The sequence below is a fragment of the Camponotus vicinus genome, unplaced genomic scaffold (genome assembly GCF_025532165.1).
Source record: "Camponotus vicinus isolate PSW18456_S1 unplaced genomic scaffold, iyCamVici1.0 SCAF_14, whole genome shotgun sequence".
Lineage (NCBI taxonomy): Eukaryota > Metazoa > Arthropoda > Insecta > Hymenoptera > Formicidae > Camponotus > Camponotus vicinus.
Window position 1 is genome coordinate 1529523 of NW_028141950.1, and position 18283 is coordinate 1547805.

At 34.1% G+C, this 18283-nt stretch overlaps 3 protein-coding genes across 10 annotated transcripts in view; 1 reads left to right on the plus strand and 2 right to left on the minus strand.

Annotated features, from left to right (window-relative positions):
• On the minus strand, positions 1 to 15172 carry Rfx (regulatory transcription factor Rfx). Of its 7 annotated transcripts, none has more exons than XM_083088276.1 (19): positions 14778 to 15172; positions 14303 to 14470; positions 13862 to 14221; positions 9521 to 9840; positions 8800 to 8980; positions 8427 to 8471; positions 7930 to 8035; positions 7746 to 7845; positions 7496 to 7651; positions 6911 to 7042; positions 6308 to 6489; positions 5743 to 6216; positions 5395 to 5516; positions 5222 to 5319; positions 4904 to 5059; positions 4533 to 4735; positions 4296 to 4449; positions 4081 to 4132; positions 1 to 3973 (listed from the first exon to the last, which is right to left on the minus strand). In XM_083088276.1, exons 3-19 carry the CDS (start codon positions 13917 to 13919, stop codon positions 3933 to 3935), a joined length of 2580 nt encoding a protein of 859 aa, XP_082944402.1. In that variant the 5' UTR covers positions 13920 to 14221; positions 14303 to 14470; positions 14778 to 15172; the 3' UTR covers positions 1 to 3932. The 7 variants fall into 7 exon arrangements, with proteins under 7 accessions (XP_082944402.1, XP_082944401.1, XP_082944400.1 ...); XM_083088275.1 differs by having other exon boundaries at positions 2 to 3973; positions 8800 to 8992; positions 14346 to 14470; positions 14778 to 15170; XM_083088274.1 differs by having other exon boundaries at positions 2 to 3973; positions 8800 to 8992; positions 14778 to 15170.
• Positions 10341 to 18135, plus strand: LOC145965027 (sorting nexin-7). Of its 2 annotated transcripts, none has more exons than XM_083088282.1 (8): positions 10341 to 10732; positions 14858 to 15107; positions 15391 to 15546; positions 15628 to 15738; positions 15863 to 16027; positions 16097 to 16292; positions 16393 to 16667; positions 16748 to 18135. In XM_083088282.1, exons 1-8 carry the CDS (start codon positions 10692 to 10694, stop codon positions 17105 to 17107), a joined length of 1554 nt encoding a protein of 517 aa, XP_082944408.1. In that variant the 5' UTR covers positions 10341 to 10691; the 3' UTR covers positions 17108 to 18135. The 2 variants fall into 2 exon arrangements, with proteins under 2 accessions (XP_082944408.1, XP_082944409.1); XM_083088283.1 differs by lacking the exon at positions 10341 to 10732 and adding an exon at positions 14379 to 14612.
• The window catches only part of LOC145965021 (uncharacterized), a 5607-nt gene continuing 4523 nt past the window's right edge, over positions 17200 to 18283 (minus strand). The window contains exon 10 of the mRNA XM_083088272.1: positions 17200 to 18258. Within this exon, the coding sequence (XP_082944398.1) occupies positions 18188 to 18258 (71 nt within the window). The 3' untranslated portion in view covers positions 17200 to 18187. The remainder of the gene's footprint in view (positions 18259 to 18283) is intronic.

Consider the following 18283-nt stretch of genomic DNA (forward strand, 5'->3'; position numbering starts at 1 on the left):
AATTTGAATAATACTTAAATATATAAATAGTAATATTAAATTAATTTCAACTTGAAACAAAATTTAGAATTGCTTTTTAACTGCCTATTATTTTTTCTTGAACTTTGATAATTGTAATTAATATTTTTTTCATAAATAGTTGATAAAAAATTATGTAGATATGACGGGATATAAGCGGTTATTAAAGGTCAAGATCGTGCAAATTACAAGTTTTAAACATAGATTTATTATTTATTTCTCGTGATTCGCACAATTCACACAGACTTCTTTAGAGATTCTTACGTTCTCTCGCGATCCGTATATTATAAGTTTACTGTTGTTTCTTTTTTTTTTCTCTTTTTGAGCGGCGTTCAGTAAAAATAATCTTATTCAAGCGGTAACGAATGACACTTGATTTGTGCAAATCTAGAGGTATCAAAATATTTTCTATACGTCACAAGGAAAAACGATGACACTTCTACTTTTTCTCTTTTCCGATTTTCTCTCGTGGGGAGCGTCACAAATTATTTCTCTTAAATCTGTCTTTCCTTGTCCTTCTTCGTCGGAATATATTTAAGGCCGTGTTTATACTTATCTCGCAACATAGGAAACCACGATGTGTGTGTTTGATCTTGCATAGTGTTATTATCGGACTACTTTTATCCGCCGGTTTTTTGCGGCGATTGTAAAACTTACAATTGGAGCGATAAGTAATACAAGCAATTGCGACAGATACACGGAAGGATGCACAGAAAATCATCCCAGAAGAGCGTGAATGTTCTTTTTCCCTCGCATGCATCTTTCTTAATATCCAAATCGCTCTGCTTGTCAAATTTTCACACGTCGACAGCGAAAGAACGCCACGACAATCGCTCCATATAAAGCCATATCCTTACACTCTAAGTACACATAGGTATCGACGATAGATTTTGTTTTATATCTTTACACGTATAAGCTCATTACAGTTACAGAAACATCCTAAATCCTGCTCGATATACTGTGCTCGATGTACTCTCTCTCTCTTTTTCTCTCAATCCCTGTTTCTCTCACCACTTAACACTATTTTCGTGTTGACTAGTACGCAGTAATCTTATAGATCTTATACAATAAATTAAAGATATTTTATATATCTCTTTATATCGGCGACAACGCTCCGTGATTTGTGTCGCGTACGTGTTTCGCCATAATTAGGATGCAATGTGAAAGAGAAAAAAATGCTTATGTTCCTTTATTTTTATAAAATAAAAGGCACCGAGTTTCTCTTTTGCCAAACGTTCAGTCTATTTCGGGAAGCTTTATCGGAAATTAAGAATGCGAGTTTATTCTGAGCAACATAGAAACCAATCACTATCTATTATTGTGCATATAAAGTGATATTTATTCTAATTCAGATAAGTCACTCTTGAATGTGTTAGCACGATTATCGTTTGTATTACTTTAAATTGTAACTTACTTGAGAAATAATGTTGCAAGATGTAAATATACAATATATATATATATATATATATATATATATATATATATATTCACTGCAAATTTTAAATACATACATGTATACATACATGTAATACATATATGTATCTAATTTGCAGTGAAGCGTGTGATGTTAATTCAATATTTAGTCTGTGTTTGAAAATACTCACACGCAATTTTGAAGTATTGAAAATATAACGATAAATAAAGGATAGAACTCCTGATTTCCATAAACGATTTCACATTACTTTCTCATACATTTTCCTATACTTCTCAGTGAGAATTAATAGGAATTTAGAAAGTAATTTGTGCGAAAGTATAGGATTCGCCGATGCATCTTATAGTTATAGAAACAAATTAATAAGCGAGTTAAGTTATGCAATGGTGCACTTTGGTTTCGTTGAAACTGTGCGTTTTCACGCATCTCTACATCGTAATGAATATTAAAAATATTTTTCACATAGATATACATCGATTAGATTTTCGGCCCGTGACACGTAGGTTTCCGACGACTTAAATGTACAATTCATCTAAGATATACATAATAAATCAACAATATTATACTCGAAGTAAAAAAAACTTGTGGAAAAATGTGGACATGTTAAATTATTCTACTAGCTTTGGCTACGATATAAATAATTAGTTCAATTAGTACATGTCGATTTGATTAATTTCTTCCTTACATTCGATGTTTAAGAAGCAATTTCGCAGAAATATACAGTTCATTATAAATATATGTCTCATTTTTGATAATGCAAAATAGTTTCAATTCCTGCTTCAAACAAATAAAATTCCATGTAATGCATGCGTGACATTTGCAATAGCGCGCGTATACATATACATACGTACATATACATATACATATATATATAAATTCGCCTTTAATAATATACATAAACAAACCAATCTCAACATATACTGAAATTGTAGCGATATCGGGGACTTAGATCTAATATATTTTTACAATACAAAAGACGCTATTGGAGTGCTTATGAATACAAAACATATACCGACACATATTTTTACTGTAAATATTCTCAACCGATTTTTTAAAAATGAGCGTAATCGACTATAATCGAAAACACTCGTACTTATTATATACTTTGCAGTTTCTCCTTCAACTTCAATAATCGCGCATATTTATTCATCCGCTATTCATTATTAATGTATATACATTTATAAGACGCACACTGTATATTCTATCAGTAAATTAAAACGATCTCTGGGTACTCGCGTCTCTCTTTCTCTCTTTTCAATATAGAATTTTGTACTATCCGTTTAATTATACTGAGAGAATAACAACGGACTGCAATAGAGACTGTTTTCAAAAGAAATCGCCACCATTACCATCACACAGAGCTCGATGTTCAATCAATAAATTACGTTAAAAAATATGAATGTCGGATATATGTATGTGTAAACTTTAAAAGTTTATATATCATTACAGCAATCTAATTTTTTTCTATTCCGATAGGAATACTTTTGACATATTACCGTCGGTAGGGCGGATTTTTTTTAATTGGTTGCGCGTAATTTGTGCAAAATAGAATTCGCGAGTGAAAGATTAGACATTTGATTTTGCATATTGTTCTGCTCTCTCGCGTCTTCTTATGCACAAACTGATGTTCATCTTAAGCCCACCCAATATAGTTTTAGCATGTACATCGAATAATTTTAAAAAGTTATTCATTGTTCACGACAAACACGGATATATATTGCACTTTTAGTATAATAATCATTTTAATTGTTTAAATATAAAAACACATAAAATTTTAAATTTAAATCAAATATAATAAATTAAAATAAATATAGTTAAGTCAAATATAAATTTTTATCTCAACGAGTATTAGTAAAATAAATAAATTTAATAATGTTTATTCTTTCGATGTATTAGATGATAAATAGATAAATGTATTAGATGATAAATAGATTAAATTATTTTAATATATATCTTGTATAATAATCAATATATATAATTCATGTAACTCATTACAGACTTATGCATTATATTAATTTATAGAAATGTAAAAAAATCATATTTTTAATAAATGCATTGAATGATTCACGGAAAACATGATCGAGTGGGCTTTTCGTACATGTTCTAATGAGGACATGACAAATTCATGGTCCCGATTACTCTCCCATTTTTTTCAAAGATGTTTCGACTAGATTCGATATATACTAACATACTAAACATCGTGCCAGCGATACCTTAAACCTGCACCATACCTGTATATGAGACAAGGCTTCACGAAGTACGATATAATACCTCTCTATATCACACAGACTTACCTAAATTGTATACATCGTGGATGTTATGCAAAAATCCTCTTCTTATATAATCGTATAATTTGACGTTATACAAAATAATAATTTACGAGACTAGTATGTTCTTGTAAATAGGCCTGCATGCTTTCGTGCTAATATCTTCGCATTTTCGTGTGTGTTATACCGGTTTACTCACAAAACTAAAGGCACAGTTAGCTTAGCTTATGTTTAGGTTGGCTCGCATTAGACGCATCTGAAATGTAATTTTGTGGCTTGAATCAAATCAATTTCTCTAAAATATAATTAAAAACATAAAGTTCTAATGAGAACGATTAACTATACATATATAATGTGGCTCACCTCCGTTAGATGTTGTTCCAAAGTTACTAATTAAAGAACAATTTTGACTTTTCTGAAACAAATACAGTTCTTATTTAATTATATATCAAATAAAAAATTGATTTGTGAGTCAGATTAACCTTTTCAAAAGTAACTAAATTAATTTAAGAGCGTTCAATTACGTCATATAAGTATTATAATAATCAAAATATATAAATCAATTAAAGTGTACTAACATCTCCCATTACAGCTATTGGTGTAGTTCCAGTTGCGATAGCGACTTGATGTTCTATTAAATAAAACATGTACTCATCGTAAAGTAGTCTGATAAGATGGAAAGATCCGAAACTCGCAGCGCTTCTCAAAGTGAGATCTCGGATAACCATCGAGCTATAAAAGAAAATAATGTACATTCAATTAAAAGCAAAATTAAAATAAATTATTATCAATATAACAAAAAATAAAATGCGTACCTATAAAACGACCACTTGAGCAAAAATTGACGTGCAGCTTTAGCAAATGTCGGTTTCTCCTCAAATGGTTTAAGAACTCGAGTCACGACTCCTTTTAACCAAATCGCCCAATCTTCCAGAGAATTTTGCTGTCGTAACGTTGATTTAAAATCCTCCTCCAAACGTTGTACCATACCATAATCACATTGGCAAACCCAGGATGCCTAAAAAACAGTCATAAATGTATAATTTTTATGTAATAATATCTTATAATATAATAGTATCTTTGTTTAGAAAAAAAAAAGATATACCGTGTATATTGAATTTAAATGGCATAAAAAGACAAAAAAGAGAAGATAATTTTGTGGGAATATTTCAAAATATCGACTTACTTGTTCTTGCACGTTATGGAAATCGACACGATTAAGATCGGTTAACATTTGATTGATTTGACTAGGATTTTGAAGCACCGCACGTGCTGCCTGCGCAAGATGATTTAATGACGTATAGCGCCTTAAAGTTTGAGCAAAAGCTGACACTGCAGTTAACTGTAACCAACAATTATATTATACATGACATATATATTCAATTACTGAATTATATTATACATGACATATATATTCAATTACTGAATTTTTTTAAATATATTTTTTACTAACATTTTTGATCATCTAAACATCGTTGTATAATGAATTTAAATAAGATAATACCTTAATTTGCATCAATACTTCAGGACAGCCGACCATTGCTGACTGTAACCAAGATTCCAATCCTTTTGCAAAGTTCCGAATAGATTGTGTCAACGAACCTTATCAAGACAAAGAATAGCATTTAATACACAAAATAAAATAATGATAATGAATCTTGCAATAATCTTACATACTTGGTATCGGTCGTAATACATTAGGCATTAATACTTCGACTAGATTCTGATAGAATGTATAGTCCACTTTTTTGATAAAGTCTTGTACTCCTGTGCACTTACACATCTGATATAATTTGGTTCTAAAAAATAGAAATCATTATTCATTACCCGTTCATGTCAAGCTTTATAAATAATATACAATTTATATGCAAATGTGATGCACATATAAATAATGATTCAAAAAGAGGCTACTTGTAAAAAATATTAATTAAATTTTAATATTTTAAATTGATATTTAAAAATAAATTTAAATTAAATCATTTTCACATATAATTCTTATATGATATTGATAAAAGTATCTCTCACTTTGATAAATATTTCTCCTCTTCGCACTCATCACCATTATTGTTGTCTTGGCTGCGCCAGAATTCTCGCCAGAGGCTTTCTACCGTAGCAAATTCAAAATTCACCACCGCATCCAAAAATGCCTCGCAGTGTTCTCTGTATATACTGCGAAACGTATCAATATCCTCGAGAGTGCAATCTTCGGGCAGAGAAGAATCGTGACCGATAAAGATTTCCGGAAAATCGGGAATTGCGCCGCTTGCTTCGCCGAGATACTGATGATACTGCGGCGGAGAGGAATTCGAGGAGATATTTGTGTTCGCATGTGCATTATTTTCGTTATAAGATGACTCCTGCTTTTGATTGACAAATTTAAATCGCTTGGCTTGAGAGTTTGCGCTTTGTTGTTGTCTCGACGTGCCATCTTCGTTCAATATAAGTAGAGGTGAGCTTGGTTTCACGCGAATTCCATAATAATGATATTTAGAGTTTCCCCTATAATTAAAGTAACATACCATGTAATAAAAGATATATCAATCCAATGTATATCATAATGCCCTTTGAATCATTATTATAAAAGCTTTACCTAGTCCCTAAACGTCTAGTTCTCAATCCTAAGAATACAGAACGTATCAATTTCCCGAAACTGGCTGCATTCACAGGATCTAATTTGTTGTCAGAGCAATGACGTAAGTAATGATTGTAGAGAGTTGATCTTGGAAGGGATACTCCATCAGCAGTTTCATAATTTTCCAGCAACCAATGTATCTATTTAGAGAGATATATAATTAATATTCATATTTTATAAAAAGTTCTATTAAAAATATATTTAAAAATGTAAGAAAATGAAAATTATTTTATTTATTTTCATAGAACTCGAAAAAAAACGCATTATTCTGTGGAAAAAAAGATATCAAAATTTTATCTTTAAAAAATAAATTTGTATTAGGAATATAAATGGGTTTGTTGCGATAATTGTTAGAAAAATCTATCAATTGCATAACTATGCATACCATGTCACATTTCATTAGAGATTACATGAGAGAAATTTTTTAGAAATCAAACTATGCATAACATTATTAGAATAGTATCTTCAAAGCAATTTGATTAATAAAACATGCCAAAAAAATACTGATTACTACACTAAATAAGCTAAGAAAAAAAATTAAGAAATCAGTTTCTATCTTACAGTGGCCTGGGAAACTCTAGTGGCATGCGTCATATTTGCAGCCGCAGCCGCTGCCTCTTCCACGGTGACAGTAGTACCTCCAGAATTACCGCTGATCAAGTATGCCCCGCCACTCCCGCTAACCACTGCCTCCTATCAAACAACCCAATATACCAATGCATTGTTAACCCCTGAATTGAAAGAATAGTAAAAATCTCTTTTCGAGTACTAATATGATTTCTTTTTAATCATAAAATCTATAAAGAATATTTAATTATATATTATATCCAAAAAACTATGCAATCAATGAAAATAATTTATTATATATATTTTATTTTTTACTTTCATCACCCTCTGTGTTTACAGCATATATTTTTGACAAAATTTAGACATTAGAAATATGAATTATATTTCTGTTAAAACTGTTGAGAAAATTAAGTATAAATTTCGATAGCCCTTACAATCATACAGATCCCCATGCTTGCAGAGATGAGACATAATATATATTTTGTATCGCGATTGATTGTTCAATGTAATCGAGGCTAGTTTACTCAACTTCTAAAAAGTGAAAGCAATCGAAGGAAGTCGTAAGACATGCAATCTTACCGCCGTTTCCGTTTGCGGGCTGGCACGCGCGGCGGCCGCAGATATGAGCGCGTGAGCAGTCGGATCTCCATCTACTACACTCTGTTGAATCAAATATGTACCGTTGCCCTGTGATAATAATTGTCCGGTAGCTGAATTCGAGCCTTGTCCTGTGACCTAATCCACGAAACGATTAACGTTAATATCACTATATCACTGATATTATAACTATAATGATTCTTATTCATATTACAATTATATGTATATATACTTGTGCATATGTTACTGGTGTGGTTGCTGGAGTGTAGTACTGATTCGAAGCTGGAGTGTACATTGCTCCTGCCTCGCCGACAGCATAAACAGGATATGTCCTGTAAAATATTACGTCATTATTATAGGCCATTTTATAAGTTATAAATAATTTATAAAAATTGCATATGCAAGATTACACTTACATCTGGCCATTCGTCGGTATATACGTGGAACCATCCCCTTCAACATATTGAACATAGGTCGGATGAGAAACTGATTCGGACCCCACCGCCTCTGCGTCACCGGACACTGAAACAAAAAAATAGATACAGCTAAATATATATGAATACACATTACTTGTATCAACATACAAAGCTCACATATAAATGCAATTTTATTAAAACACTTGTAATTGTTAAAATTTCCTTAATGGAGAAAGTCACTAAAGTATCTTTGGTACATTGCACTTGGATAAAGCGAGAGAAGAGAGCAGTTCTGTAAATTATTAAAAATTCAATTAGTTGTATCTATATTTGTTGGCAAATGCATAAAATACGAAAATAAAATAGATTGAATAATACTATATAATCGATATAGAGATACATGTAAGATTGGAGATCTTTCATTCTAATATTCTAAAAACTAGAATGTACAGATAATAAAGGATATAAAACGCATGCTGTTTATATTCTGCCCTCACCTACAGCCGTTGTGAGGGACGCGTAGGATGGTGAATCACTCGTGCCTAGTGTAGTCAGAGTGGAAGTATAGAGATGCATGTTTTTCAGCAGCATGGAAAGGGCCAAATCTCTACTCAAACACTATAATTTTTCAAACTGATTCTCATACTCACCGCAAATAATAATTTATTCGTAATCGAGTTTCAAATACTTGATATTAACTTCTATCTATATGTTTATGCAACTAAATATCTATAGTTTAGCGTGTGATTGTTTGCAATGTGATGCTGTTTGTCATTAGAATTGTGCATATTGCAATTAGATGAAATAAAGACCGATTCTTAATGCTTTTTATATTAGAGTTACACTTATATTTGATTTTTGATTCATTACCTGTAACTGTTATGTAATGCGGGGAACCACTAACAATAGTGCCAGCTGATGTAGAAGCTGCGTCAGAATCCACTAGAGTATGTTGGCCTGAATGAGTAGTATTTACTACTACTTGTGCTGTAACATGTGCTGGTGTACTTGTCGAGCCGTTGGAAGAATCTGCAGCTGTTTCAAGTGGATCCTGAACCAATAACTAAATTATTATTTATAGTATGCATGTTCTCTTGTCCCACGATTTACTTTCATAATAAAAATTAAAAAAATTATATATGCCTTTTATGTACATTTATAATATCAATATGTATAGAATGGAGAAAGTACTCATTTGTAAATGTTCAACATTTGTATATCATTGTTATCAGATAGAACAGATGGCTCAAACATGTTATCAGATTGGGTCTATAGTACCTTTAAAGGTGTACTGCAAACAGATGTTATAATATCTATCACATAATAAAATACATTAAATAATTCTTAATATATTTTTGACAAAAAAAATTCTTATATCTTCAGTTTACAGTAATGTATAATAATAGGGCAATAAATCTTTAAAAGAGAAAGAAAGGAAAAAAATAATGTGAGACAAAATGTATTTTATAAAATACTGAGATTATTCTCACAACTGAGAAGTAATAAATAATGTATAAAAGGAATATAATTTTCCTCACACATTGATAAAAGGCATATAATTTATAAATAATACAGAATAATTATTACTAACCTGGATGGGCTGTAGATTATTTGGACTGGAAGGATCAGGACTTGTTACAACAGTGATAAGTTGCTGGCCTCTGGCAGACTGAGTCTGTGCTCCGCTACCACCACCACTGGAACTGGAAGTAGTAGTCACGACAACCACACTTGGCTTAGATTCCACCCCTACCGCTGTGGAGCTACCCCCACTGTTATTAGCTCCGGTGGATGCTGCTGCGAGGGCATACTGGGCTCCTGTCGTAGTCATGGCAATCACTCCTTCACCTCTCTCTGCACCCACTGAATCACCACCACTGCTGCTATCTCCCCGCTGCTGGAGAGACGAGTCTATAACAGAGAGATATACATATATATATATATTCTCTCACTAAATATCAATAACATCTTCTACCAGACCCAGCGATGAGATCTTTAAGAACACGATGTGCTTCTGCATTCCCATTTTAACTCATAAAACATGGATATGTTCTAATAATTATGTGAAACAATATATATATATGGATATAAAATTTAATATTAAATGTAACAATGTGTGCTATATAAATATTTCTAAAATAAATTATTTTTTATTTTTGACAAATTAATATACTTTACAAAGAATATATTTTGTTTTCATATTATTAAAATCTATATATATATATATATATATATATATATATATAGGAATTCTCAAAATAAAAAGTTTATCACATACTAACATTCATCATTTAGATCTAATTTTCTTGTTTGAAACTTGAACACAAAAGCCCAAGTAGTTTTTATAATACATACAAGATTGTAAATAAATTTTATTCATCTTGAAGCGCTTGTACAGTCGATAAGTCAATTTGTCGCCAAAAAGAGTGAAAAAAGAGAGAATCCCGTGTGATTCTTTAAAATAAGATATTCGTGCAAAGGTGGATAGTGTGTTTCGCGCCGAGAAAAACTCCGAGATCGCGAATGTTCCTCAGAACGAGCGTCGAGGATGAAGGGACAAGAGAGCGTCGTATGTGTATAAAACGATGAAAAATCCCACCCGCGTCCCGTCCTAACCTATATATCTCGCAGCGCGAGATCGCAATAACGTACTTTCTCGCAGGTGTGGCATTCAATAATCCGCAGATCAAAGGGAAGCCCCGACGTGGAGCTCGCGAAACGACGAACGATACACGTCACTGCCATTATTACCCGTGTATATCATGGTGTATCGGAACCAATGGTGTACCTGTTGGGGCGGCAGGTACCAAACACAATGTATCAAGGGGAAGAAATCGGCTGGGGTGGATAGGTAGGGGAGGGGAAGGGTGCCCCAAAACGCGCGCTACCCACGCGTGACTGAACACACATACACGGCTCGCTTTAAGGGGGTTGAACATATCAATGAAGGCAGTTGGATCAGGAAAGCAATTAGAGAGCATTATCCTGAGTAACTGCATAAACCCTCACTCTTTTCGCCAAAGATGGACCAGGGAGCTAATAAGCGACGCACACTCTGTGTTAATATATTTTGCCATGTGTGTGGGGAAAGATGGCTATTCTTCTGTATATTTTCTCCCTCTCTGAAAAACCTGCTTAATAAAATATATAATAAAACATGATTCTTCTCATATATATATGAGAACAAAAATCTGTTATATTTTGATAAGAAAAAATCATAACACTTGTTACTTGATATTATTGATTAGGAGAATTGTAACTGGATATCTAAGGGTCACTTGTTTTGATATACATATCAGCCAATTAATATAAGAATAGAGAGAAAGAGAAATGTGCTATAATATTACATCACATAATAGTCTTTGCCCTAATACAACTGAAAAAGTAGCCTAGCATTGTGAATAATAAATATGTAAGGGAAAAATACTTTACTGCTCTGATAATGTTACATGTAGCTAAATACATTTCTAAATCGAAATTTGAAGAATTTTATCATCCATATTTTTTAAATACAAGTAGAATATCTTTTCTTAATATATTTTCTTAATATATTTTCTTAATATGATTTTTATGCAAAACTTTGGAGCATTTGTTATATTCTGTTATTTTTTTAGATATACTTAACATTATATTTAGACTTGGGGTGATGTCTTATATAGCATTTGTTGCCAAATGTTACTGAGCAGGCTGATATGATAGTCTGTGTTTGTTACCTATCTACCTACCTACATACATAATGTCATAAATGCACCTGGCCACTGTTATGCATGGCTGATTGGGAGAAACTTGTGTTCTTTAGTCTTTCCTATCGATACAATACATTTATGTATTTCATTTATATTCAGTTTTGCTATGTAATTTGATTGTAAAAAAGAATTTATTACTTAAATTTACACATATATCACGTAAACTGTATACTTTTCTGTATATTGATATTTTTTTTCTTGACCCCTATGAAAATAATGCACCTGGAGTCAGATAAACTCAGGGTGAGAACTTATGCAGATGTTACAAAGTAAAAGGGAGAGATAAGAAATAGATAGCATGAAATCAAATGATAAACATTAATGACAAAAAATGCAGATGAATCATAAAAAAAGTAAAACACAGCTCTTAATATAACTTATACAATATGTTCAAAAAAATTAATTTTGAAGCAAATTGAGGTAAAAATGGCTGAAAGAATAAATATATTTATCAACTTGAAGATATCAGTTGCGAAGAAGATCTTACAGCTGAAAGATTGCATTCATGGATAATCGATAAACCTATTTTAATTGGAAAACCTCGTTGCTTCTCAATATTAGATACCCCATAGAAAGTATAGTATAATAGGGTTGCCAATGCGTTACAAATTAGGGGAATGAAGCCAGAGATCTACAAAGATCTGACCCTGTTATAGACTGTTCCAATATGATGTTCGTGTTCAATCAATATCTGTTATATGTACAGAATTGATGACAGTAACATGGAGAAAGAAATTGATAGAGTAAAACTACACGATTCAAAATATATAATTCTAATTTTGCCTTTACACACATTGCAATCTAGAGAAAACCAATTGAGATCAATTGTAACAAATAGATTATATAGATTCTCCGCAAGATAAATTTGCTGCAATTAACAATCCATATTACTCTGTGTGTTGTGAGCAACAATTTACATTCTGTACATTTAAAGTTCCAAAAATTCAAACTTTGATAGAGGAATAATTTCAAAGTATCTCCTTGAAAAAAAAACCTGCACCCTCACTGCACAAGTCTACAAATGATTGCATCAACTGTCAAGAGAACGACGTCTTCGTCGCCGACACTTGAAATTCCGAAATTAACGATCAGGATTTCAGGCGACTGTACTCCGATGACCCGTCGACCTCTCTCTCTCTCTTTCACTCACCTGTGTTCATGAATGGCTTATGCTCAAACGCAACGGCGCCCGGGCGCACTCGTGCGGCCGAACGACGTGTCTCCCCGTCCTCGTCGTCGTCGTCGTCGTCGTCGTCAAGCGGGTGCGCTCTCTATCTCTTTCCCTCTCTCTCTCTTCCCGTCTCCTTTTTCCCTCTGTCACACGCGCGCACGCACACACGTACACTCTTTTTCTCGCTCGCCCTTGTTGCTCGGTCCCTCGGTCCCGAAGGCGGCCCGTCACCCAGGAGACCGCGGTCGGCTCGTGGGGTTCGCACGGCGCCGGTACAAAGCGTGAAAAGAGCGGAGCGACACACTCCGACAAATCTCTATACTTTGTTGTGGACGGCTGGCCGGAGTGGTGTTGCTTGTCTGCTGCTACGGTCGCCTTGGCTACGGCATCACTGACCGCGTCACGATCAGGAGCGTATTCGACGCCCGTTGCGCCACGGATGGCTTTTCCGTCGCGATTTAAATTCTATTCACTCGCTTCAAATCGGCTTACGTTCGTTTCGTCCCAACCCGCGATTAGCCGATAACGCGCGAGGTCCTTTCGATGACGGAAAGCTCACGTCGATGACAAGTGCGTGTCATAATGCGGCTTTTCGGCGCCATCTTTGGCGCGCGCAACCAGAGTTGCGCGCGCATCAGATTCAATGACGTAACTAGGGGCCTCGTCTATCTTCATGTTTCTTTTCTCTCTCTTTTAAATTTCCCTTATTTTTATCGAAATAAAATTGCAATTTAAAGAAGTAAAAAAATGTATGATTAAAAGGAATGTATTTTTTTAAATAAATAAATCCGAATATATTTTGCAAACGGATCCCTAGCTCATACGCTAATGACGTAATTAGGGGCCTGATCTGCCTTTGCATTTGTCTTATCTTTCCTTTAAATTTCTTATTCCTTTATTTTCATCAAAATAAAATTGCATTTAAGGAGAGAAAAAAAGCTGTAGGATTAAAAAGAATAGACTTTAGATAAATCAACCGGCGCTAATTATTATTACGTTAGGAGTAATTACTTACACAATGGTTGGTTTCTGAGAAAATAGTAAGGCATGTCCGACCAATATTCGTCCACCATCTTGCTGGCGAAATTTTTTTCGGCGGGATCGTTTCGAGTTGGTTTCGCGCCCAGCTGTTCCTTTCTCCCTGTCGGCACTTTCGAATCGTCGAAATTCGCGGGAAATCCTCGAATTCGGCGGTTTCCAAAGATACCGTTTCCACGGGATATCCACGAAAATATTTTCCGTATCCGCGAGACTCGTGCGAGACGATCCTCGGGCGCTCTCCTCGACGATAACAATTGCGGATCGTCGGTCGATTTTTTTACGCCTAACGTCGTCTGCCATTGTTGCTTTAGCGCATCGCGTCGGCGTAGAAAATCTGAAATTCACGAATAAATTTGTCAAAATGACAAATTTATGTTTATATTAATTTATATTTGATATTAGAGAGATCGCTTACCTCGGGAAAAATGCTGTGCGACACATTATCGTGCATGTTATACCTTGTTCGGAAAATGAGTCGATCGGACCTGTGTCCGATAAGTACGAAGTTGGCCAAGCATTTTAAATCGATGATCGACGTGAATGTCGCCAGTAGCGAATTAACCTAGTTCCGGGCCATCAAAATCTATAAAATAAAACGATAAATCAATATTTCTTCAAATTCAATCTTCGAAGCTAAAAACGCGTAGAAAATAATCTATATGTTTATAAATCCGGTATAATAAGATAAAATGACATTTTCTTGATTAGCATCGAAAATTTGAGAGGTTATTAAAATTCCCGCTCCTCGTCTAAAGTAGTAAAAAAAATGGAGAATTGGATCATCTCGCATATATAATCTAAAGAATATATTTAAAAAATATAAAATAAAATATATTTTAATGTAATGTAAAATAATATTGATATAATATACATATTGATAATATACATACACGATTAATAGAAATTTGGGGCGGCATTATATCGAAGCGTACTCCCCCTCATGCACCCTTATCGGCTCTTGTTTGCGCAGGACATGCGCGCATATGTTTGCTGCGAGCTGCGAGGGCGGCTGGCGTTGTCATCACGGTGTTGTCCAGCTGTCGCGAAAGATGATGACCTCGTCGGAAACGTCGGAGGTGGAGAATCTGGGAGGCGAGAAAGGTCTCGAGGACTCGGCGATCCTGGAAGTGAGCTCCATGGCGGTGGGCGGGATCGTGAAGCAGGAGAGCCGCGACGTCGATTTCCTGTCCAACTGCAGCACCTCCATCGAAGGCTCCGTGGTACGAGAATCTACGTAACATAACCTGGGACCCACTTTGACAATTCGTTTTTGCGCTTCCTGTCTTGCTCGACATCGCTGCATAGAATGACCAATATGTAAATTAAAATTGTAATAGACGACATTTTTCAACGTACACACATTTAATTATATATGTATATACATGGTGTAACATATGCGATAAATTCGCGCGTGCGCGTGTAAACTTGGATAACTTTAAAAGGGGGAAGAGAGGAGTTCATCAGATTAATTGTTTATGTTAGTTAATAAGTATTTCGTTACAGATTGCATCTCCTTCTATCGATAGCTTCTCCACTTTGCCGGATCAAGAGATATCAGACTTTCAGACGGACTCGCGAGATCTGCAAGTGAAAGTGGACAACCCGCAAAAACATTTAGAGACCTTGGAGACGTATATTACATTCCGTATAACGACTAGAGTAAGTATAAACATATAATAAAGTATGATCTGAGTCATACAACTATAACATTAATATATATTATAATCATATATATTATAGACTACGCGTCCAGAGTTTGAAGAAGGTGAATATATAGTTCGCAGACGCTACAATGATTTTATATGGCTGCGTCAAAAGTTAGTAGACAATTATCCGACACATATTATACCGGTAAGTCTTTATTCTGCTTTTGATAATAATGTAAGATACACATACATATATAAAATTAAATTATTTAAATTATGCATTAAGAAATAAATAAAAAATTATTTATAAATCCTGATTCTTGTTACAGCCGATGCCAGGCAAGCATACGCTCCTCGCTCAATTGGATCGTTACTCCAAAGAGTTTATTATAGCACGCATGAGGCTTCTGCATATATTTTTAAACAGAGTGGTGAATCATCCAATTCTCAGCTGCGATAAGAATCTCTATATTTTTCTCACTACCAAGCCTGCAGTAAGTAATAGTGTTAATATACCAATGCATACTGTATTACAAACCATAAATTATTATTGCTATATACAGGAATTTCTCATTTATCGTAAAAATCGTGGAAATGTACTCGGGAAAATGACCGATTCTTTGCAAAACATAGCAAGTACATATACAATGAAACAGCATCATTTGGAATTTGAGCAGATTCGGGATTATTGTACAGCATTGAGCGAAAAACTATCAGCCATAGATAAAATTAATCATCGCATATACAAAGAAAGGCAAGGTATGTAAACTGAAACTGTTTCTAAATATAATCTCATTGTTATTTTAATAAATCTAGCTTTTAGCAATTTCTTTTCATGTTGTACATTATAATGCCATAGATTATTTATTGGAGCTTCATCAGTTACATCCCATATTCACACTGTGGACAACCTCAGAACCGGAACTCGCGAGTATTTTAATGGCGATTGCCAAAGCAGTAGAAACGAACGCGATAGCTCATCAGAAACTCTTGGAAAATGTCCCTAACGATGAACGCGAATACATCTCGTATATAGAGGCGGTTAAAAATGCATTATCTCGACGTGACTCGATGCAGATTGAATATGAGATAACCGTTGATGTATTAGCAAAGAAGAGATTAGAAAAGGATCAGGTACTAGTCTTGTGTATATATTTTCTTTCTTAATCTTTGAAATTTTTTTAAATCAAGACAATTGCATTTTATTCGTGTAGCTGATAGGAAATACAAACTACACAATACCTGCGCAAGGCTGGGGTGGATCTTTATGGAAAGCAGAATCTCGTGATGAAAAATTAGAGAGACTCGGTCAAACCATTCCGCGATTAGCTAAACAAGCGGAGATATTGCAAGATCGCGTGGAATGCGCAAACGAAAATCTGCGAAGCGATCTACAGAGATGGAACGTAGAGAAGCAACAGGATTTAAAGAATATGCTAATCGCGATGGCGGATCGACATATCAGACACTATCAACAGTGCATGAATGCGTGGGAAGAAATTCTCACCGGCCTTAAATTGGACGGAATTGGATCTGACGTTAACGTAGGTCCACCTGTTAAGATACCTGTTTAAATTGCTAGTCTTTCTTCGCCACTCTAAAAAAAAACATAGAATAAATATTCGTTATACACACAAAGGTAATAATACACCAATTTAAGAATCTCTATTATTAAATAATGACACAAAGTTTATTGCAAATCCAAAGAACAATCTATCGTTAGCTTCGATATCGTTAGCTTCGATTGCTTCTAAAATCGAATCATTTCTTCGGAATCTCGAGATTACCATACAGTAATTGTAATTATTTAATAATTGCGGAATTGCAATGAACGCGTTTGATGATAATAAAAATCGCGCATTTATGTATATGTACATATAATACGCTAATATCAAAACTCTATTTGGAAAACTCGCCTTTATGATACAATAATCTTGTGATAATGTGAAAAATTAAGTATATAACGCGTTTGGTCCTACATACTAAGGGAGCAAGTTCTTTCAGTATATATCATATACAGGAAAGATTTTCCAATGTTTCCTCTTTTTTTAGAGGTTTAGATCACGAATTATAATTTTGGGGACCAAGCATTGAGCCGGTATTATCGCCATTGGTGTTTCTTTCTCTTTCCTACTTTGAATCACATTATAATATATTTATTGACAATCAGTTTAGCAACCTATATCTACTACTTACCAAAGTACAGTTACCATGATAGTGTAGAGATAGTCAATGTCAGAGTATACTACAGCGCTGATAAATTTTATAAATCGCGGAGCAAAATGCTTGCAACAATTTCGTTGTATTATTAATTAGTACCTTTAATCTACGATATTTCTAAGTTATGAACAAATCACGTCGCACTTAGTCGTCACACTCTTGGCATCACGGAAAAGAAACGTAATGAGAATTCTATGTATATGGCGCTTATATATTCCTCTTCTTGTGTCTATTATTTATGCTCAAAAAGAAGGTACTCTTTGTTATTTGTCATAAGTAAAACGCAGAATACATTCCTATTTACATTATATGCCGCGGCTAGACGCAAATCGGCAAAAACGATGAAATTTGTATCAATGAATAAATTATTGTTTGCAATGAAGTGCGATGGCTTCTGTGTTTTCCTCACTCTATTAAGGCGTCGTTCGTCCGTTTTATTCTATTTCTGGCGTTAGATAAAACTGCACCAAATTGTCCAGATCGATGAGCTTGGTAATAGAGTCGCCTGTAATTGATTCTATGTACATGAG

Excerpts from the sequence above, each read along its gene's own strand:
- Rfx (XM_083088275.1), bottom strand. The coding sequence starts at position 13,919 with ATGGTGGACGAATATTGGTCGGACATGCCTTACTATTTTCTCAGAAAC. Across the intron at positions 7,652-7,745 it reads CACCAGTAACATATGCACAA|GTCACAGGACAAGGCTCGAA; the intron begins GTATATATACAT and ends TTCGTGGATTAG. Across the intron at positions 4,133-4,295 it reads CAATAGCTGTAATGGGAGAT|AAAAGTCAAAATTGTTCTTT; the intron begins GTTAGTACACTT and ends TATTTGTTTCAG.
- LOC145965027 (XM_083088282.1), top strand. The coding sequence starts at position 10,692 with ATGGTGTATCGGAACCAATGGTGTACCTGTTGGGGCGGCAG. Across the intron at positions 15,108-15,390 it reads CCTCCATCGAAGGCTCCGTG|ATTGCATCTCCTTCTATCGA; the intron begins GTACGAGAATCT and ends ATTTCGTTACAG. Across the intron at positions 16,293-16,392 it reads CATATACAAAGAAAGGCAAG|ATTATTTATTGGAGCTTCAT; the intron begins GTATGTAAACTG and ends ATAATGCCATAG.